This window comes from Martes martes (assembly GCF_963455335.1).
Source record: "Martes martes genome assembly, chromosome: 13".
Classification (NCBI taxonomy): domain Eukaryota; kingdom Metazoa; phylum Chordata; class Mammalia; order Carnivora; family Mustelidae; genus Martes; species Martes martes.
The window spans coordinates 68,287,501-68,310,969 of NC_137901.1; the positions used below are offsets into that span (position 1 = coordinate 68,287,501).

Sequence of the window (23,469 nt, forward strand, 5' to 3'; positions counted from 1 at the left end):
GTGGACAGGTCTGACGTTATTCTGATGGGCTTTCCTCTGTACGTAAGGAGCTTCTTTGTCCTAGCGGCTTTCAAGAGATTGTATCTACAATTATGATTCCTCAATTTTACTATGAGGTGTCTGGATGTTTTTTTGGAATCTATAATCTTGGGGGGGAGACCGTTCTGCCTCTAGTACATGAACACTTGTTCCATTCGCAAGATTTGGAAAATTTTCATGAAGAACTTGTTCCACTATATCTTCTAGACTTCTTTCTTTCTCCTCCCCTTCAGGGATTCCAATAATTCTGATGTTGGAATGTTTCATGGCATCATTTATTTCCCTGATTCTGTTTTCATGGCTTCTAAGCTGTTTGTTCCAGGATTCCTCCTGATCTTTTCTCTCTATCTGTTTGTCCTCCAGACCACTAATTGTATCTTCTGTCTCAGTTACCCTAGCTTTTAGAGAATTTAGATTAGATTGGAACTCATTGAGAGCATTGTGAACCTCATCCCTGGTGGCCTTCAGCTCTGCCCTAACATTTTGAACATCATCCCTGGTCGCTTTCAATTCTGCCCTAATCAATTCCGTTTGGTCATCCATGGCTTTCTCCAACCTAGCTATTGCCTGGATAATTGTTAGCCTGAATTCTCTTTCTGACATATTGTCTATGTTGTTAGCCGTTAGCTCTGTTGCAGAAGGCCCATCCTCTATTTTTCTTCTGTTGGGGATTCTTCCTCCTAGTCATTTTGGTGAGAGATGACTGGACAGATGTAGCTGGATGTATCAACTGTGGTGCCGTCAAGGTGCACCCTGGAACGCTTCTGAGCACTCAGGATTCCCCACCCAAATGAGAGAAAAAAGAAAAGAAAAAGAAAAAAGAGAGAGAGAGAGGGAAAAAAAGGAAGATAAAAGAGAAGGTTCAGCCCAAATGGGCCCCAGGGTAAGATTTATGACGTATACAAACAAAAACAGACAAACAAAAAGACTGATAAAAGTATATGACGAGAGAATATATATATATAAGCAAAAAAAGGAGGAGCCTCGTCAAGAAGAACCCCAAGTATAAGATTTATATACTATCAGGACAAACATAAATACACAGAGACACTGGCAGAAGAAAAAGATGGGAGCATGGTTATAGATTCTCAGTGTGGGTGAGGAAGTTTATTTTGATTCTTCCTGGATGTGTCTTGATATCTTTGTTAAAGGACTCAACTTTCCTAAGATAAAGGGAGATTAAAAATTGGTTCACCTATAGGGGTAGCATTGCTTGGAGAAAGGGGGTTACCTTGATGTTTAACTCTATATGAATATTAGAATATAAAAATAAAAAAGGAATAAACTGGAGTAAACTAAACTAAAATTTTTTTAAAAATTAAAAAAATAGAAAAGCAAAGAAAAACACATGTGTATGTATCAAAAAATTCAGGTTAGAAGTTTATTATGGAATTTGATGTACTGGACATCTCACTGTGATGGTAAATAGGTTAAAAAATTATCTATATTAAAAAAGAAAAAAAATGAAGTAGAATAGTGGGAATGAATTAAAAATAAAAGTTGTATCTGAAGTAGTGGTGGTTGTTCTCTTGTAGTCTTTTTTTTTTTCTTTTCTTTCCTGATTTGTTTTCTGGGGGAGGGGGCTGCCACGTGGGTTTTCAGTCAATGATGTTCCCTGAGTTAAGTCCTCCCGCCCCCCTCAAGGGGGTGGGCTCTGAGAAAATCAGTTTTTTCAGGCTTTTGTTCTCTGGAGGTTTTTATGTTTGTTCACTTCTTTTCTCTCGCCTTGACAGCTTTTGATGGTTTTTGGAGGTTTAGAGGAAAGAAAACTGCACCCCGACCTCCCTCTCAGAGAGAAGCCTCAGTCTGCTCCCCTGCAGGTGCTGCAGCCGCTGGGCCGCTGGCAGAGCAGGTTCTGAGTCGCGGTCCCTGGGGACGCAGGATCTCCTGCTTGTACGCAAAACCACGGCAGCGGCGGCTGTCTGGGCAGCTCCAGTCTGCCAGAGAGGTTCCAAGCAGCGATCGCACACTGAGATTTTCCCGCTGGCCGGGGCTAAGAGCGCCGGGCTTGCGTGCACCTCTCCCAGGGGAGGGTTTGGGGCGCGGCGTCTCCGGCTCTATCGGCTCTATCGGCTCTATCGCCGCGTGGGTCCCAGAACACCAGGCTGGGCGTCCGTGCACCTCTCTCAGGGGAGGGTGAGGCACGCGCGCATCTCCAGCAAGGTGCACGTTCTGCCGTCTGGTGTGGCTCCCAGCCCCTCACGGGAGCCGGACTCCACCCGTTCTCAGGTGCACTGGCAGCTCAGGGACAAAGACCAAGTTTTTCTGCTGCACTCTCTCTGGCTCAGCGCCAGGGGAGGCTGTCCTGGGTCTGGGGACTTAAGCCCCTGTCCCTAGCCGCCCCGATTCCCACAATTTCTCCCCGTGATCCTTTGCTCTTTTGAGTGCTTTCAACCAGACTCCAAGTTAATGCTGGTCCCCAGATGCAGGGCACTCTCGTATTGGGGTATTATTTTCCAATCGGTCACCTCTGGTGGTTCCCTCCCCCTTTGTTTATCTTCCGATATCAGTCCGATGTTCCCACTCCACTTTACCTGCCCACTGGCGTCTTCCGCCCCCTGTAGAGATCCAGACGTGTATAATTCTGATCTCAGGCTGATTTCATGGGTAATCGGAGTTCTTTGGTAGGTAATCAGCTCACTTTAGGGTACAGGTTGAAAAGGCGCCTCCTCCTACTTCCCCGCCATCTTGTCTCCCCCGGAAAGATAAGTTTTTATTGACATTATGTTGACTGTGAAGTCCTTGTTTCTCTACATTGTCTCTAACTTTCTGTTCTATGTCACTCTTGGGTTCTTTCTTCTTTTATAGAAACTACCCCCACCCTTAGTATTTCTTGTAGCACCAGCTTGGTGGTCACATAATTTTTTAGACCTTGCCAGTTATGGAAACTCTTTATCTCTCCATCCATTTTGAATGTCATCCTTTCTGGATAAAATATTCTTGCCTGCATGTTTCTCTAATTCAGTGCCCTGATTATGTCTTGCCAGCCCTTTCTGGCTTGCTAGGTTTCTGTGGACAGGTCTGACATTATTCTGATGGTCCTTCCTCTGTACATAAGGAATCTTTTCCTCCTAGCTGCCCTTAGGATCTCTTGTCTGAAATTATGATTTGTGAATTTCACAAGTGTCTGGATGTCTTTCTAGACTTGTTGATCTTGGGGGGAGGGTGTCCAGATTTCCAGATTACGGAAATTTTCATCCAGTATTTGTTCATCTATATCTTCTAGTCTTCTCTCTTTCTCCACCACCTCAGGGATCCCAATAATTCTGACACTGGAACTTTTCATGATGTCATTTATTTCCCTAATTCTGTTTTCATGGCTTCTAAGTTGTTTGTTCCAGACCTCCTCCTGGTCCTGCTTTTCTATCAGTTTGTCTTCTAGATCACTAATTTGATATTCTGCCTTGGTTACCCTAGCTGCTAGAGTATTTAGATTAGATTGGATCCCATTAATAGCATTTTTTACTTCTGCCAAATCCACTTTCACTTTTGCCCATAGAGATTCTATGTTGGTCTTCTCCCATCTAGATATTGCCTGGACAATTTTTACCCTGAATTCCATTTCCGACATATTGTTTATGTCCATATCCAACAGTTCTGTGACAGAGGTCACAGTCTCTGAATTTTTCCTCTGTTGTGTGTTCCTCCTCCTAGTCATTTTGGTGAGAGTTGGTTGAGGGGATGTATAGCTTAATATATCAACCTCAGTCCAGTCAAGGTGCCCCTTGGAAAGTTTCAGAGCAATCAGAAGTCACCACCAAAGGAGAAAAAGGAAAGAAAGAAAGGAAGAGGGAGAGAGAGAGAAAAATAAAAAACTGAGCCAATCATGAGTTCCAAAAATAAGATTTATAAGGCATGTAAACCAAAAATGAACAAACAAAAAGACTGGCAAAAGTAAAAGATTAGGGAAAAAAAGGGAAAACCCAGTCAAAATGAACCCCAAGAATAAGATTTATGTAGTATGAAAATAAAAACAAATACACAGAAACACTGACAGAAGAATAAGAGGGGAAGGTGGTTATAAACCCTTGATGTGGGTAAGGACGGTTATTTCAGTACTTCCTGGGTGTATCTTGTCATCTTTGTTAAAGGACTCAACTTTCTAGAGATACAGGGAAATTAAACCTGCCTTATATATAGGGGTAGTATTGAATAGTGAAAAGGATTTCCTTGATGTTTACATCTATATATTAAAAAAGAAGAAGAAAGAAAAAGAAACGTAGGTATATGTATGAAAACAGTTCAAGTTAAATAGTTATTATGTAATATGTTTTATTAAATATCTAGTTGTAATGGCAAGTAGGTTAAAAAATAAAAGAAGAATTGTGAGAGCTATTTTTAAAAAAAAGTTGTATCTCTGAAATACACAGGTTTGGGGGCAATATATTGTTTTCCCCTGATGTTGGGGTCTTACAGCATTTTTTTTTCAACTTTATTTTATTTTTTCAGTGTTCCAAGATTCATTGTTTATGCACCACACTCAAGTGCTCCATGCAATACATGCCCTGGTGGTGGGTATTAAGGAGGGCACGTATTGCATGGGGATTTACAGTTTTATGTGGACCCTGCGGTTATTGTCCTCTTGTTCTTTGGGCTTGTCTTCTTGGGGAGGAGCCTGCAACATTGTTTTCCAGTCAATCTTGCTTGGGCTGAGCTGCTCTGCCCCCTAGCAAGGGGCTGGACTCTGTGGAACTGGTTTTTCAGGTTTTTGTTCTCTGGAGGCATTTGTTCTAGGGCAGCTTTTTGAAGCTTTTCAGAGGGCTAGCGCAAAAAGTAAGCTGTCTGCATCCAGTCCTTGGCCTCAGAGAGAAGCCTCAGTCTGCTCCCCCCAGATGATCCAGAACACACAGACTCACCCTCCACAATCTCTGCTAAACACTGCGACTTCCCACAGGTGGTGCACATTCCCAGCCACCATTTCAGTGGTTGCCCAAGGCCCCCGCTTGTCTATGCACTCCCGTGCCACTAAAACTGCAAACAATATTGGTCCAGGGAAGCCCGATTCTGGTGACTGTTGGGACTGCTGCCTGGGGTCCATGTCCATGACCCAGCAGCAGTATAGGTCACAGAAAGCTGCAGGTTCAGAGACCACTGACTGGCACCCACACCAGGCTTTCTCAGGGACAGGCGGGGGTGCGCCCAGCCCAAGCGGGGTGCAAGCAGGGGAAAGCTGCAGCCTGGGCTTTGGAGCCCCTGCCAGATTCTCTCAGGCATAGGTGGTCACTGGCTATGACCATTCTGGGACCATGGGTTTGGCCACCCAATTCCACCAGCTGCCCCTTAAGACCTTTTGCTCTTTTTGAGTGCTTTTAACCAGACTCTAAGTTAATGCTGGTCACCAAGCACAGGGCACTTTCATATTGGGTTATTACTTTCCAATGAGTCACTTCTGGTGCCTCCTCCCCTTCTGTTTATCCTCTGATATCAGTCCAAGCACTCCATTTTACCTCTCCACAGATGATCTCCTGGCCTTGTAGAGATCCAAAAGTATATAATCTTATATCTCAGGCTGATTTCATGGGTGTTCAGAGTGTTCTTGCAGACATTTAGCTCACTTCAGGGACCATTTGAAACAGGGTCTCCTACTTCTCTGCCATCTTGCCCCTCTTTCCAGTCAAAATGGCCAAGTGCCATCTTGTTTTCAAAATGGCACTTGGGGGATGCCTGGGTGGCTCAGTTGGTTAAGTCGCTGCCTTTGGCTCAGGTCATGATTCCAGGGTCCTGGGATTGAATCCAACATTGGGCTCCTTGTTCAGCAGGGAGCCTGCTTCTCTCACTGCCTCTGCCTGCCTCTCTGCCTGCTTGCATATACTCTCTCTCTCTGACAAATAAATAAATAAAATCTTTTTTAAAAAATGGCACTTGGCTATCATCTGAATGGAGGTCTGCATAAGGGATGGGTCCTGGATGCTGCCACCAGCCCTCCAGAACCTTGCATGCAATGCTTTAGCTTTCAGACCAGCTCATTCTGAGGTGAAAAGAGCCTTACCTGGTTGCCTTAAAGGTGAATTTATTTGGACACAAGCACTGGGAACATGGTCTGTGCATATGTAATGGGCTGGTTTTGACTGCAGATCCTGTCTGATAGTAGCCTTCTTCCTTCATGATTTTCCCCTTCCTGTTCTGTGAGTGAACCCCAGATGTGTTCTTACAAGCCAAGCTAATATGTCTGCCTAAAAACCCCACACAACTTTAGGGTCAAATCCAGCTTGTGTGATGGTGTTGGGCAAATTCACAAATAAATCAGGTTTCTGGGGGAAAAAAAAAAAGATCTCAAATCCAATAACTAAATTTTACACTGTAAGGAATATTAAAGACTAGATCAGAGATAAAAAAAAATAAAAAATAGGGAGAAAAAAAAACAGAAAATCATCTGAAGGGGCACCTGGGTGGCTCAGTTGGTTAAAAATCCAACTCTTGATTTCTGCTTAGGTCATGATCTCAGGGTTGTGAGACTGAGCCGAGCTACAGACTCCATGCTGAACATGGAGCTAGTTTAAGATTCTCTCTCTGGGGCGCCTGGGTGGCTCAGTGGGTTAACGCCTCTGCCTTCGGCTCAGGTCATGATCTCAGGGTCCTGGGATTGAGCCCCGCATCGGGCTCTCTGCTCAGCGGGGAGCCTGCTTCCCTTGCTCTCTCTCTGCCTGCCTCTCTGCCTACTTGTGATCTCTGTCAAATAAATAAAATCTTTAAAAAATAAATAAATAAAATAAAAAATAAAAAAATAAAAAAATTTAAAAAAAGATTCTCTCTCTCCCTCTGCCCCTCCCCTCTACATACATATACACTCTTTCTCTCTCTCTCTCTAAGAAAAAATAGAAAAAAAAAGTACAAATCAAAATCACAATGAGATAGTTCACACCTACAAGGGTGGTTATAATTTTAAAAAACTGAAAATAACACATGTTGGTGAGTACATGGAGAAATTGGAAACTTTGTGCATTGCTGGTAGTAAAGCGAAATGATGCAGTTACTGTTGAAAACAATGTGGTGGTTCCTTAAAATGTTCAATATAAAATTATCATAAAAACTAGCAATTCTGTTTCTGGGTGGGTACTCAAAAAATTAGATGCAGGCACTCAAACAGGTACTTGTCTGCCATGTTCATAGCTGTGTTATTCATAAAAGCTAAAAGATACAAATAACCTAAATGTTCATGAGCAGATAAATGGATAAACAAAATGTGATATATCCATGCAATGGAATATTACTCAATTTGAAAAAGAATGCAATGCGGATATATGCTATGACATGAATGAATCTCGAAAACATCACACTAAGTGAAAAAAAATTGGACCCATAAGGACAAATATTATATGATTCCACCTATTTGAGGTACCTAGAACAGGCTTATTCAGAGGGACAGAAAGTAGAATAGAGGTTATCAAACGCTGGGAAGAGGAAGGAACACAGAATTATCGTTTATTAGGGAGAGAACTTCTGTTAGGGATGATGACAAAGTTCTGAAAATGGATCATGGTAACAGTTGCACAATATTGAAAATGTTCTTAATGCCACTGAATTATAGACTTAAAATATGACAATGGGGGTGCCTGGTAGCTCAGTCAGTGAAGCATGTGATCTTGATCTTGGGGTCATAAATTCAAGCCCCACGTTGGGTGTAGAGCTTACTTTAAAAAATGCCATCTATGGCAAATTTGATGTTATATAAACTTTACCACATTATTTTACCAAAAAATATGGGGGGAAGAAAAAAGGTAAGGTTTTACTTTTAATTTTAATGAGCTGGTGGGGTCCTGGGTCCCCAGATAAACAAAATGTATTATACACATGCAATGGTATATTATTCTTCAGCTTTTTTAAAAAAATTTTTTTTTAATTTTTTAAAATTTTTTTATATTATTTTAAAATTTCTTTCCAGTGTTCCAGAATTCATTGTTTATGCACCACATCCAGTGCTCCATGCAATACATACCCTTCCTAATACCCACCACCAGGCTCACCCAACCTCCCACACCCCCCCTTCCAAAACCCTCAGTTTGTTTCTCAGAGTCCACAGTTTCTCATGGTTCATCTCTCCCTCTAATTTCCCCCAACTCAATTCTCCTCTCCATCTCCCCATGTCCTCTGTGTTATTCCTTGTGCTTCACAAATAAGTGAAACCATATGATAATTGAGTCTCTCTGCTTGACTTATTTCACTCAGCATAATCTCTTCCAGTCCTGTCCACGTTGATACAAAAGTTGGGCATTCATCCTTTCTGATGGAGGCATAATACTCCATAATATATATGGACCACATCTTCTTTATCCACTCGTCCGTTGAAGGGCATCTTGGTTCTTTCCACAGTTTGATAACTGTGGCCATTGCTGCTATGAACAATGGGGTACAGATGGCCCTTCTTTTCAGCTTTGAAAAGGGATGCATTAGAAGTACAAATCAAATAATCATTATTACATGCTTTTAGGTTGATTCACTCATTGTCAAAACCTCTGTTTCAGTCCCACAACAGCCCTGCTTGTAGAGCCATTTCCCTTTCCTGCATGGGCCACCACAGTCCTAATGTGTCATATAAAACCCACTTAGATTACTTGTTCCAGAGAAATATGAGACTTTGGAACCCATGAAATGCACAATTAGCCTCACCTTCAAGAGATATAATCATCTGTGAAAAATATTATCTGTCCCATGAAGGACCCTCACCCCTGTCCCTCTTGGCTCTTTTCTTGCCCCTTCACTCTGTCCTTCTTCCTTCTTTGTCCCCATGATCTCTCCCTAATCTTCATAAAACCTGGTCAATCTTAAAAACCCATCTTTCCACTTAGTGAACTCCCCACTCTTTACCTGCAATTCTTATCCTGTTTCTTATCTTTCACTGCTCATTCCCACAATCTGCTTAATTCAACACTGACTGCTGGAGAACCAGGGTCTCAGAGCTTCAAAGAAAATGTTTAAAGGTTCAAATATCCAGGAGCTGGCTCTGATAGTGTGCCCCACCTGCTCAAGGCTGATTATTAACCCAGAGCTTATATAAGGAAAGGGCCATCCCTGGGATGGGAAAGTATCACCTGCAGCCATGGCCAGCACATTAAGCCCCAGCACTGTGACTGGGACCCCGGGTCCTCCTGAGATGTCAGAGCGCATCCGAAATGCTGCTGACATTTCTGTCATTGTCATCTATTTCATGGTGGTGATGGCTGTCGGGCTGTGGGTATGTAGGAGTCCAATGGGGTATTCAGGGTAGGCACCAAGCTTAGGGTTAAAATGTCTGAGGGAGGGAGGGGTGTGGTGTGACAATATGACAAAGCTAAGGAAACATTAACAGCTGTCAGATTTCATTATTCTTTGCTCAGAATCATTGTCTTTTGTGTGACATAAATAATGTTTATTCAGTTAATATATTCTCCTACCAAACCCATCATTTGAACAAAGCCAGCAGTGAGAAGTTTGGACTTACTCAGTTCAGCATCTCCAACTCCTGGTATAATGAATAAAGATGTTATTTTTATTATCTCACTTCCTTTATTTTCTTTTTTTCTTTTGCTCACTTTCTAAATGAGTCAGTTGGGTGCTTAATTAATTTATGTTCATTCTTAATTTTTAGTAATATGTGTAAGGCTGAAATTTATATCCAAGCACAGCTTGGATATAAAGTACACCTCTCATTGCTTTCATAAATGAAAAGAAACAGAGCAATTGGGACAGAGTTGGGGAAGATGATTTTTTAAAGTCCTTCTATTTCTATGAAACTATGATTTTGTCTACTGTGTTTAAAAAATTTAAAAATTGATGCTTTATCACAGTTTCTAGGAAAACGTTTATCTTCAAGAGTGCTGGAAGAGTGACCACTATGAACACTGTAGCCAGAGCATCTGTAGCACTGTGGGTGATCCTGTGGTGGTTTGACCCTCACATGTCTTCCCTTCTGCTTAGGCAATGCTGAAGACCAACCGGGGCACCATTGGAGGTTTCTTCTTGGCTGGTGGAGATATAGCCTGGTGGCCGGTAAGTGGGTCAGAGTTTCCCAGAGACAAATTTCCTGTGTGCATGTTTTAGAGTGAATAAATAAAACACTGGAAATGCTGAGTTTCTTATGTGCATTTGTTTATTTGCTGCTGTCTTTTCCTAAACCCCTGACCCCAAGGTACTGCCCTATCATTCCAGTAAATGATAGTGTGTCACCCATCATGAGAGCAAGTGTAATGTGGCATTTGAGAATATTCAGTTCAGCTCTGTGTCATATTTTTCCCCCTGGTCCTCATCAAGAATCTTCTGCCTTGGCTCCTTAGCATCCCAATGCATTCCTTCTTTGTTCCCAATCCTGAACCAGGGCTGCCTCTCTTGTTTGGATGAGCATCCCCCTTTCTGCTCTCCTCCTTCAATGTTCAGCTCCAGCCCTGCCTCATTTGAGATGTCTCAGTCTGCATTCTGGCCTGACTGTCTAGTCCTTATGATCCATGCAGTTATGATAGTGGTTGTGTGTTCCCTGTGATGTTGTAAATCATGATGCCTCTTTGACTCTTGCCCAGTTGATCTTTTCCTTGCTGGGTTTTTAATGTCTGACCTCCTTGACAAGAGTCCCATTGCACCAGAAGGTCCATCTTCTTTTCTGAATCCATACAGTGTCAGCAGAGGGTTGGGTAAGACAGTGGGTGCACAGTACACTCTTCCTTCATGGATCTGCTGATTAGGTTGTAGGAATGAAAGTGGAGAGTGGGAAGTGACTTGGCCAGAGTGGTTGAAGCAGACCAACTGCAAGCTTGAGATGACTCTTACTAAAGCGTCCAATCAGACATTGCCTTCTTAAGACTGTTAATGAAACATTCAAGTCTCAATCAATCCCAGAGCCACCAATGAGCTCAATCTCATCCCCTGGATCCAAATGTCTGAATAGAAAAAGTGGTTTTACAAAGGGTTGGAAAGATGGGAATGGGAGAATGAGCATTGCAACAGTCCCATACTCCAGTTCTGTTTTGTCAAGACTAGTGCTTGCCCCTGCCTACTCACAAGATTTCTCTTTATCTTTGATACTTAAACACAGTAGACATTGTGATGGAAGAAGAAGCAGGTGAGAAGAGAGTCCTTAGGGCTGGGAGAATGAAGAAAAACTTCCTCCTATCTACCTTTGCAGTCCTTGAGGATGAGTGAGGGGGCCAACAGGAGGTCTGGCAGTTCTTGTCCAAGAACAGTCTCAACCCAGAGTATCTGGGTGGATAAATTAATGTTTCCCTGCAAAGTTCTCTGTAATGTTTTCTGTAAAGTGCCAGACTGTAAATATTTTAGAGTTTTGAGCCATACAGTCCATTGCAGTCACACAATGCTGTTTCTGCTGTTGTAGGACAGAAACAGCCAGAGTGAATATGTAAAACCAACAAGCCCAGCTGTGTCCCTATAAAACTATTGATGAACATTGAAACTTGAATTTCATATAATTTCACATTTCACAAAATATGAGTCTTCATTGGTTTTTTTAAACCATTCAAAAATGTAAAAAAAATAAATAAATAAAACATTTTTAGTTTATCAACCACACAAAAACTGGTGAATGGTTGGATTCAGCCCACAGAACTCCTGCCCTAAGGAGGCATGATGGAAACATCTCACTTGCCTGTTGTCAAGGTATTTGATTTGTATCTCTTAACTCATATTCATCTGTTCTCTTGGATTCCAGATGGGGGCCTCTCTCTTTGCTAGTAACATTGGCAGTGGCCACTTTGTGGGGCTGGCTGGGACAGGAGCAACTTCAGGAATTGCCACTGCAGCATTTGAATGGAATGTAAGTGACATCATAGGCTTTTTCCTTTAAATCCAAACTCTGTCCAGGTATGTTTTTCTGGGAGTCTGTATAGGATAAGCTCCTCTTTGATTTGATTTCTATTTTTCATTGTAACCTCCCCATTGTTTGAAACTCAGGGCCTGCCCTGTGTGGTCTCATTCTGCCTACCTGAGCCAGTCCAGTGCCATTACTCCCCACCTCTGAGATTTTGCTCAAGCAGTATTCCCACCAGGAATGTCATTTCTATATGATTTAATCCCCACTTTCACTTGACTTTCTTGATCATTTTATCTCTTTTTTATTTCCTCCCTAAGCTAATACCCTATGTGTCCAGCTCTGAATTAGACGCAGAGAATAGAAAAACATAAAAAGCAATGGTCCCTTCTTTTGGGAAGCTTACATCCCAGTGGGAGAGACAGAAGCGTGCTCACTATGGTGCAGAAAGTACAAGGAAAGAAGTATGCATGGAATGTTGAGAGAACTCACACAGGAGGGGCATCCATCTCAGATGATTGGTGAGACTTGGCACATATCAAAGAATCCTCCTGGAGCTGGTACCAGATAGATGGACAGAAACTGACCAAGTAGGACCTGGATAAGGAAGTGACAGCAGAGTAAGGAATGAATGATTTAGATATAGTAAGTAGAATCTTCGAGGCTTTGTGATTGAGTTCCTAATTGCTCTATTACTTTTTTGCCAGTAGAAGCTGTGCCCCCTTAATTAGACACTAAATCCTTTTAGGAAGAGACCATCTCCTCTCATGTCATGCATATCACCCTGTCATCTAACACTTGGCTGGGCACATGCATTAATAATTCTTGAGTTGCCTGAGCTTTTTCTGTTCTTGTATCCTTTCTGGTTTGCATACACATGTGTGTGCATTCCAGTCAGAAAGAGATGTTTATGTGGGAAAAAGTCAGATCACAGTGAACATGTAAGCAGATCATGCATGGATGAGCTTAGAAAATGACCTTGAGTCATCAAAATTCTTGTACCTCTCCCTTGTTGAAGATTTTGCCCCTAGCTTTGATTTATTAGTTTTGGGGACTCCAGACCGGACCAAGTCTCCAGACATGCCCTATGGCCCAAGTTTTGTTTTGATAGTGCCATAAACTCCAGGATGGAGCCAGCTTCCAGAGATGTGAACAACATGCCCTATGGCCCCAGTGTGTGTGATTTTCAGGTTGCCAAGAGCCTGGCTCTTTTAGCCTGTGACCTTGGACTTCTTTAATCTCTGTGAGGCTCAGGTTCCCCTTCCATTAAACAGGAATAACTGCTTATCATATCTGCCCCACTGATTGTTGTGAGGGCAGCATGAGTGATACATGTGAGCATTCTTTGTAAATAGTAATGTTAATACAAGATTATACTATTATCATTACTATATGTGGCAAGACTTGCGGGACAGTGGGAATAGTCTATAACCAAGTTGTTTTCTCATTGCTTTGTCACTCTCTGTATAATTCCTTCCATTCAAGAATTAGTCCTTTTAGCAAAGATTGTATGACCTTTCAGGGGTCCACTTGTGTTTTTGGATGTCTTATTTTCTGTCCACCTTATATCAAACATCTTTCGTCCCACCTTAAGCCCCAGGAAGGTGTAGTATATGAATCATGGAAATAGAGGAAAGGAATCCACAGTTGTCTTGGGCTCATAATTGGTTGAGTGGGACAAGATCCATGCAAACTTATTTTATTTTCAGACTCAGAACTATTGAAGTGATAAGTCCCACAAGCCAAGCCTCTTGAACTTTGTACTCTTTTCTGAATTTTTTTTTGCAGGCTTTGCTGTTGTTGCTGGTTCTAGCTTGGGTCTTTGTCCCTATATACATTAAGGCAGACGTGAGTATCTCCAAGTGTTCTCATGCATCTGTCAGCATTCATTTAATCACTCATTCTTTCTGCTTAGTCATGAAACCTGGGTAATAACACTTGTTCCAGGATCTCTAGGCTTACATAAATCCACTAAACTCTATCAGATTGCTCTTGAAAATGGCTGCAGTCACCTGTCCTTTGCTGATCACTATTGTGAGGGTTTCCATTTCCCCATATCCTCACCAACACATGGTAATTTTCTTCACTCTAATTTTTGCCATTCTGAGATTTCTAAAGTAGTTTCTTTTTTAAATTAAGTGTAGGAAATACCACAGCTATGCTAGCTCCTCTTCAGAGCTGGTGTTGCCAACCACTTCCGTGCTTCTCTGATCCTACTTCCCACATTTATTCTTCTGCTGCTTGTGCTGATACCATGAGGTGCTATAACCTAGAATAATTCCTGAGATGAGGGTGCTCAGTAGATAAGCCTTCTGGCTTGTACCTCTGCAGGTCACCATATATTGTCTCTTTGCTCATCTTGGGTCCTTTCTAGTACCAGGTCTGAACAATTTCTGTTTAAGTGTGCTCTCCTTGGTGCAAGAACAAATGCCACAGAACTCATGCATGTATTTTTGGATGTGGCTTGCCATGTTTGAGGGGGTTCCACAGAGTTTCTGAGCCACCAAGTGTTCCCTTTTTTGCTTTTGATATTATGTAAATATGTATTCTTTTATACTGAGGGAGATTAACTCATGAGCTTAACCTGCTCTGAAGAAAGCTGTTCCTTGTACTACTTACACATCACATAGTTAATCCCATATTTCAGTAATGATAACCTCAGACTTTTCTCTCAGTAGAGATTTAATGTAATTCTCATCTTTTTTTTTTTAAGAATTCATCTCTTTGGCAGAGAGAGAGAGCAAGAGCACAACAGGGAGAGTGGGAGAGGGAGAAGTAGGCTCACTGCTGAGCAGGAAGCCCTACATGGGGCTAGATCCAAAGACTTGGAAATCATGACCCAGTCTGAAGACAGATGCCTAACCAACTGAGCCACCCAGTCACCCCTAATCTCTTCTTTTCAATAAAGATAATCACATAGATGTGTATTAAGGAGGGCATGTGATGTGATGAGCACTGGGTGTTATATGCAACTAATGAATCATTGAACATTACATAAAAAACCAATGATATACTATATGCTGGCTAACTGAACATAACAATAATTTTAAAAAGATAATCACATAAATATATACCCAAGTATATATTTGCAATTTGTTTAATTATCAATTTATTATAACCATTCATTGTGGTTCATTATTTATAAATAATGCTTTTACTAGATAGCAACATTATTTTAGTGAAAATAATGAAAAGTATTTGTTGAGCATTCACCATGCATTAGGTGTTGTTGTGGGTATTTTACATCTACTTTCATATTAAACTCCCACTTTACAGATGAAAAAAATGGAGGTTCAGAGAGATTGTCGATTGCCAAAGGTCACATTTCTTTTTTTTTTTTTTCCTTTTTCTTTAAATTTTCAGGGTAACAGTATTCATTGTTTTTGCACCACACCCAGTCCTCCATGCAATACGTGCCCTCCCTAATACCCACCACCTGGTTCCCCCAAACTCCCACCCCCCAACCTTCAAAACCCTCAGGTTGTTTTTCAGAGTCCCTAGTCTTTCAAAGGTCTCATTTCTAGTAAATGTCCTATCTAGATCCTAAGATTTCAATGTCTGTGTTTATTCCAGGCTCACTGTTCTCCCAAGGGACTGTTTTTCTAACCTTTGCATTCCTAAGGTACCATGCACAGTAATCATGTGCAGGTATACAAGTGCTTAGTAAGTGTTGAATAATGTGAATGTGCTGGGCTCTGAAGGTGAATCGTTGATGTCTGTCTCTGCAGGTGATGACTATGCCAGAATATCTGAGGAAGAGGTTTGGTGGGAAGCGACTACAGATCTATCTCTCTGTCCTCTCCCTCTTCATCTGTGTGGTTTTGAGAATCTCAGTAAGTTCAGTGCTCCTGGTATTTTTGATTCTTAAGATTATTTTGGTGGGGCTAGAATGATATAATCGGAGAAATGGGTGTAGAGACTATCACTAGCCTTTACATGTCTGGTCATATGGATGTCTTAAACTACCTAGGATCTTTCTACCAAGTTTTTATGGGGGAAAAGGGAGCTTTAGAAATCCTGCATGCATGAATAAAATAATTACAAGTCATGGGAGACTCCAGAGTGTAAACCCACCTATTCATTAAGTATATGAAAAAAAAAAACAGATGTACAGAAGAAACAAAGTGTCTCATTCAAGAAACACATTTAGTAGTAGAAAGGAGGAGGATTCTCTAGTCCCCTGCCTTTCCACTGCAAAATAACCTCTTTATTCTCTTAGTTGGAACCAGTCTGGGCTTATATTTTCATTTTCAGCTTGATTATCTGGCACATGAACCAGAAGGAAAATGCTTCATATTATTAAACTGACTTCTTACATTTCTTCTATGTTATTTTCTAAGACTACCCTTAGTATACAGATGTCACAAATAAGTCTTAGAAGAATTCTAAAGCTTTTGGAAAGCTAAATTCCTTGGAGATAATCATTGAGGAGAAAGAAAGGAATTTCAAGATTCAGCAAAACATGTAGAAAACAAAACTTAACATGTTATACTTAATCATTGAACACTGCATCAAGGACTAATTATGTACTATACGGTGGTTAACTGAACATAATAAAAAAGAAAATAAAGAAAAAGAAAAAGAAAAGAAAACAAAGAGTAACATTTGCTCCTCATGTTTGGTGACTAATAAAATCATTTCCTCCAAGTTTATGGTCTAGGAAGTTCATGAAAGAAGCTGACCCTCATATTTGCTCTTCTGTTGAGTCCTTGTTGTAAGTAAACAACAACTGCTCAGATTAGATGACATGAGCTTCCTAATGCAACATGAGCATTTTCCAACACTCACTGTATATTGCTGAGTATCTGTGCTAAAGATAATAAAGATTCCTGTGCATTAGGAGTTCACGATACAGTTAAGGATATAAAAATTTTACTCATGAAATCATAAGCACTTTATGACAATATATGAAAGTATATTAAGATATGAGCTGGAATAGATTTTGTGGACAAGTATAGGAGACATGCTACGGACATCCAGGGAAAGGGGTGATCCCAGCTGGGTGGAATTGGACATCACCCTCATGGTGGAAGCAGGGGTTGCTTAAACAAATCCTCAGGATGGGAAATTTAAGAGAGGGCAAGAGAAGCAGAGGGGCCTGTATGTTGCACAAATGGGTGGGATTCAGTGATCTCCCTCTTCTTCTCTGGCTCTAACATCTACAGTTTCTAGTTTTAAAGAACATGAATAAGGTGCTGGAGCAAAATGACAGTGACCAAAGGGACCTGAGGGATGCACTTCTGGAAGTGGAAGGTTCCTGGTGGTAGGGAGGGCATGGATTCTTAAGGAGCTGGATGGGCGAGCAGGAAAGGCCAAGAGCCTGGGTATAACTATGCAAGGTCTGTGGTTGGCTGGAAAGACACAATGGGCAAGGGTCCATTCTTACCTACAAGGTTCTATTTAAAGTGATATTAATTGTGATTAATCTTACATACGACATTTTGTGTATTATTACCCTTTGATAACAGAGTTATTTTAGTTATTCCTTAAACAGATCATTATGAGGAGTTAGGACAGTGCTGTTTTCAGTCTCCCCTGTCCCAGGTTTGAAAGACATCATCTTATTCACTGGTTTTCAACCTCCAGTAATACCTATATTGAGAATCATTGCAGACATGATGCACCTTGAGCCCTAAATATTTCAGTCTGCATGTCTTAAACACACTGATATCCTTTTAGAAATTGCACTGCAAATTTTAAAATCAGAAACTTAATCTTTATACAAACTAATATGTAACCTATAGACCTTATTCAGATATGACAATTGTCCTAATAATATCTTTTTTTAAAGATTTTATTTATTTATTTGACAGAGATCACAAGTAGGCAGAGAGGCAGGCAGAGAGAGAGGAGGGGAAGCAGGCTCCCTGCTGAGCAGAGAGCCAGATGTTGGGCTCAATCCCAGGACCCTGGGATCATGACCTTAGCCAAAGGCAGAAGCTTTAACCCACTGAGGCACCCAGGTGTCCCATTAACAATATCTTTTAACAGCAAAAAAAAAAAAAAAAAAAAAAGCTGGGTTTTTTTCATGAGAAATATTCCTTTTTTTCACAATAAATACTTTATAATCATTGTAAATTTAATTAATCCCACTGAATTGTACATACTAAAATTGCAAGTTGCATGTTATTTATTTTACCACAAAAAAAATCACTGGTAATAGAGGCTTGTATATGTCAAAACTATCAATTTAATGTTTTAACTGTCCTATATAAGATAAACTAAAGTCAAGAAATTCATAATATGATAATGTGCGTTTAACATATAAGTTATTCAGTATGAATATACAAGGCCTAATGCTGTGGTTAAATAACTACCCCCACTGTGTAAAGCAGTATGAATGTGACAGCTATAAATCCAGGCAGATGCAGGTATGTATTATGGCAACTCAAATACAATGAGCAGCATCTCAGTGATATCTTTTTTGAAATGGTAAATAACTTTTTTGCAAATATCCAATTTTGTAAAAAGTTAAATCTTGCCTCAACTTACACAGCAGTTTAATTCCTTGAAAACCCAGTGATAAAGTTGCAGAAAGCACTTTGTGTGTAACTCAGAATCAGGTTCTAAGTTCAAATAATCAAGAACAGGATTTTCACCAACACAAATGTCTAGTGGGATGATAAAACATCAGGTTTTATTTCAAATTAGGGGGGAAAGTTAACCATACCCTGTGAAACCCCTTCCAAATTCAAGTTCTACAAAGAAATTTAACTTTAATTCTTCCATTTTGAATCCTGACATCTTATCCTTTCCATCACCTCACTCATGCTTACCTTTTTCTTAGATTTCATGATCCATCCTTATAATCACCCTTCTGTCTCAGTTTCTTTGTCTATCTTTCCTTTCACTGAACTCCCCAAGAAGAACTCCAAAACTGGTTGAATACAGCTTCCCACTTACTCTGTGCATTCACCCAGGGATTTTACTTCTGTATTTCCAACTATCATTCTTATGTGATGTGTTGAGGGTTTTGGTTTGGTTTAGGGTTTTGATATGGAACCTGGGAGGATCAGCATTGATAGGGTGGATCCAAGTGGGGCCAGCCCAAGTTTGTGTTGAAGAAAGATCCAAGAAGCCTGTAAGCACACTTTACAGGCACAAGCATCAGGTAGTGCAGGGTGGCCATGATCTCTTCAGGAGACCCTGCTGTCCTCTAAGCCTCAACCAACAATCTTTTTATCTGTGTTTATTATTTTCTCTGGTCCTCTAAATAACTATTCTAAATGATCCACAATTTTTTTACCTACTAGACCTCTGCCTCTTATCTAAAACCCTCATCTCACATTTTATCTAGAAAATTTAAGCATGAAACATTCATCCCCCACTTAATCTATATTTGCCTCATTCTTTCCACCAGTCTGAAGACAAAGAGTCTTCTTTTTGTCAAAGACCAACCCCTCAACCTGTGCCTACTCTTCATCCCATCTCTTCTCAAGGTTTCTGAAATTTGCTTCATAATTACCCCTCTATCATGTTTTCTTTTTATTTTCTACTACCTCAAATGTGCTCAAGTATCCTCCTTAAAAACCATTGCTTTACTGTGTCTTTTATATCTAATATTCTAGTTTTAATCATTGTTTCTCTGCAGACAATCATGAAAGAGTAGTCTATGCAAGCTATAGTGTAGACGTTTCTTATTTTCTGTTCACTCACTCATTGTTCCTTTTTATGGCCTGTCCAATAACTAATCCTCTGAGGATGAGATCTGGCTTCCAAAGAGTTCATGTCTGGATTGCAGAGATGCCATGTATAGGTACAGCAAATACCAGTGGGAAGTCATCAATGAAGAACTAAGTGATGCAATTCATGTGTCTTTCCCATTCTGACTGTTCCCTTTTTAGTCAGATATATTTTCCGGAGCCATATTCATCAAGCTGGCCTTGGGATTGGACCTTTACCTGGCGATCTTCATCCTCTTGGCTGTCACTGCTATTTACACAATCACTGGTAAGTTTTTTGCCTGTTTAGCTCAGTTCTGCTGACCTCACACCAATCTTCAATTAGCAATTTCAGCCTTGTCACCACCAAGCTTATGGTTATCAATTTGTTACCACTATGAGAGTCAGGCACAGGCCCAGAAACACAACTAGAACAAAGCAAACAGAATCCTCAGTATTATAGGATGACAGGGTGACTAAAAAAACAAGACTCATCTCTACGTAGCCTGCAAGAGACTCAGATTGAAAGTGAGGAGATGAAGAAACATTTATCATGCAAATGATGTCAAAAGAAAGCCAGAGTAGCAATACTTATATTGGACAAAATAAACTTTAAAACAAAGACTGTAAAAAGAAATTTTAAAAGACACTGTATAATAATAAAGGGCACAAACCAACAAGAAGATAAAACAATTGTAAATATTTACGCACCCAACCACCTAAAATAGGTAATAAAAAACACAAAGGAACTAACTAATCAATTGTAAAACAATAATAGTAGGGGACTTTAACACCCCACTTACATTGATGGACAAATCATTCAAACAGAAAACAACAAGGAAACAGTGGATGAGAAGGATTTAACAGATATATTCAGAACTAAAACATCCTAAAATAGCAGAATACACATTCTTTTCATGTGCAAATGGAATGTTCTACAGAACAAATCACATATCAGTCCACAAAACAAGCATCAACAAATTCAAAAATTTCAGTCATACCATGCATCTTTTCTGACCACAAAGCTAAGAAACTAGAAATCAACCACAAGAAAAAACCTGGAAAAAATTCAAATACATGGAGGTTAAATAATGTGCTACTAAACAATAAATGGGTCAACCAAGAAATCAGAAAGTACAGGAAACAAACAAAATGAGAACACAATTGGGATGCAGCAAAAGTGGTTCTAAGAGGGAAATTTACAGCAATATAGCCTATCTCAAGAAGCAAGAAAAATATCAAATAAACAACTTAACCTTACACCTACATGAGCTAGAAAAAGAACAACAAGCAAAACCCAAAACCAGCAGAAGGAAGGAAATGATAAAAATTACAGCAGAAATAAATGATATAAAAACAAAAACAAAAACAAAAGCCCAAGAAATTATAGAACATATCAATAAAACCAAGATCTGGTTCTTTTAAAAAAATCAATAAAATTGATAAACGTCTAGATAGTCATCAAAAGAGAAAGAAAGGGAGCATTCAAATAAACAAAACTTTGCAAGAGAACATTATGAAATACTACACGCTGTCAAATTAGTCAACCTAGAAGAAATGGATAAATTCCTAGAAACATATAAACTACCAAAACTGAACAGGAAGAAACAGAAAATTGAAACAGACTGATTACCAGAAATGAAATTGAGTCAGTAATCAAAAAAAAAAAAAAAACAAAAGTCCAGGACCAGATAGCTTCACAAGCAAACTCTATGAAACATTTAAAGAAGAGTTAATAACTGTACTTTTCAAACTATTCCAAAAAAAATAAAAAAAGAAAAGAAGGAAAACTTCCAAATTCATGCTATGAGACAAGTATCAATGAGACACCAAAACCAGAAAAAATACTCCAAAAAAAAAAAAAAAGAATTGTAGGCCAATGTCTCTGATTAACATAAATATAAAAATCCTCAACAAAATACTAACAAACCAATTTCAATAATACATTTTTTAAAAATCATTCAACACAGTCAAGTGGGATTTATTCCTGGGCTGCAAGTGTGGCTCAATATTCACAAAACAATCAACATGATACATCACATCAATAAGAGAAAAGATTTTTTTAAATGACCATTACAATAGATGAAGAAAAATCATTTGACAAAGTACAATATCCATTAAAAAAAACCCTCAACAAAGTATATTTAGAGGGCACATACCTAAACATAATAAAGGCTATATGTAGAAAAAATCCACAGCAAGCATCACACTCAATGGAGAAAAACTGAGACCTTTCCCCCTAAGATCAGGAATAAAAGAAGAATGTCCGCTCCCATCACTTTCATTCAACAAAGTACTGGAAGTTCTAGCCACAGCAACAAGACAATGAAAAGATATGAAATGTATCTAAATCAATAAGGAAGACATAAAACTTTCACTATTTGCAGGCGACATGATATTATACATGGAAACCCCTAAAGAATCCACCAAAAAAATACTAGAACTGAATTCAGTAAAGTCACAGGACACAAAATCAATGTACAGAAATCTGTTGCATTTCTTTTTTTTTTCAGTATAGCTTATTTTTTTATTTTATTTTTCCAGTGTTCCAAGATTCATTGTTTATACACCACACCCAGTGCTCCAAGCAATATGTGCCCCCCTTATTACCCACCACCAGGCTCACCCATCCCCCCACATCCCTCTCCTCCAAAACCCTCAGTCATTTCTCAGAGTCCACAGTCTCTTATGGTTTGCCTCCCCCTCCAATTTCCCCCAATTCACTTTTCCTATTCTTCCCCTAATGTCTTTCATGTTAATCTTTATGCTCCTGAAGTAAGTGAAACCGTATGATAGTTGACTTTCTCTCTTGACTTATTTCACTCAGTATAATCTCCTCCAGTCCCATCCATGTTGATACAGAAGTTGGGTATTCATCTTCTCTGAAGGAGGCACAATATTCGATTGTACATATGAACTATATCTTCTTTATCCATTCGTCTGTTGAAGGGCATTTTGGCTCCTTCTACAGTTTGGCGATTGTGGCCATTGCTGCTCTGAACATTGGGGTAAAAATGGCCCTTCTTTTTTTTTTTAAAGATTTTTATTTATTTATTTATTTATTTATTTACAGACAGAGATCACAAGTAGGCAGAGAGGCAGGCAGAGAGAGAGAGAGGAGGAAGCAGGCTCCCTGCTGAGCAGAGAGCCTGATATGGGGCTCAATCCCAGGACGCTGAGATCACGACCCGAGCCAAAGGCAGAGGCTTTAACCCAATGAGTCACCCAGGAGCCCCACAAATGGCCCTTCTTTTCACTACATCTGTGTCTCTGGGGTAAATACCCTGTACTGATTTTTGAACCTTCTTATTATAGTCATATTTTATCCTTCATTGTATCTAACTTTTTTTTGTATACACATATTTTTTCTTCTAAAAAAATTGGGGGTAAATCTTCTTCTAATAGATCAAAATATACCTTAAATCTAGCACAAGGCTTTGTTCTAGTCTCCAGCATGAGTAAATTCTCTCCACATTCTTTTTCTTTATTCTCCCAACCAACTTATATTATCAACTCCTTTTTTAGAAATTTTTTAAAAATTTTTCATCTTTATAGTCATATTCCATCCCTTCATTGTGTTTACCCTTATATACGTTTTCCATTCCTTAAAATTTTGGGAGCTTGTTTCTTCTAAGAGACCAAAATACTCCCAAAGTTAAGTGGGTGACCCTGTTCTATTCACCAGTCTAATATATTTTTTTTTCTTTATTTGTTTTCTTTTTTACTTTTTTTTCTGATCTTTTTTTTAAAGATTTTATTTATTTATTTGACAGACAGAGATCACAAGTAGGCAGAGAGGCAGGCAGAGAGAGAGAGGAGGAAACAGATCCCTGCTGAGCAGGGAGCCTGATGTGGGTCTCGATCTCAGGACCCCAGGATCATGACTGAGCTGAAGGCAGAGGCTTTAACCCACTGAGCCACCCAGGCACCCCTGAACTTCTTTTTACCCCCTTTTCTTCCCCCCCACAATTTGGGGTATCTTCTGATTTGGTTAAAGCACATTTTCCTGTGGTCTTTGCCACCCTTTTAGTATTTTAT

At 39.8% G+C, this 23,469-nt stretch overlaps 1 protein-coding gene across 1 annotated transcript in view; it reads left to right on the forward strand.

Moving 5' to 3' along the window:
- Window positions 1–9,076: 9,076 nt before the first annotated feature.
- Window positions 9,077–23,469, forward strand: part of LOC308354475 (solute carrier family 5 member 4) — a gene marked incomplete at both ends in the record, with an annotated part of 44,774 nt that continues 30,381 nt past the window's right edge. Inside the window, 6 exons of the mRNA XM_080821945.1 lie at window positions 9,077–9,211; window positions 9,934–10,005; window positions 11,672–11,776; window positions 13,559–13,618; window positions 15,499–15,603; window positions 19,615–19,720. Coding sequence (XP_080678071.1) covers window positions 9,077–9,211; window positions 9,934–10,005; window positions 11,672–11,776; window positions 13,559–13,618; window positions 15,499–15,603; window positions 19,615–19,720 — 583 coding nt within the window. The remainder of the gene's footprint in view (window positions 9,212–9,933; window positions 10,006–11,671; window positions 11,777–13,558; window positions 13,619–15,498; window positions 15,604–19,614; window positions 19,721–23,469) is intronic.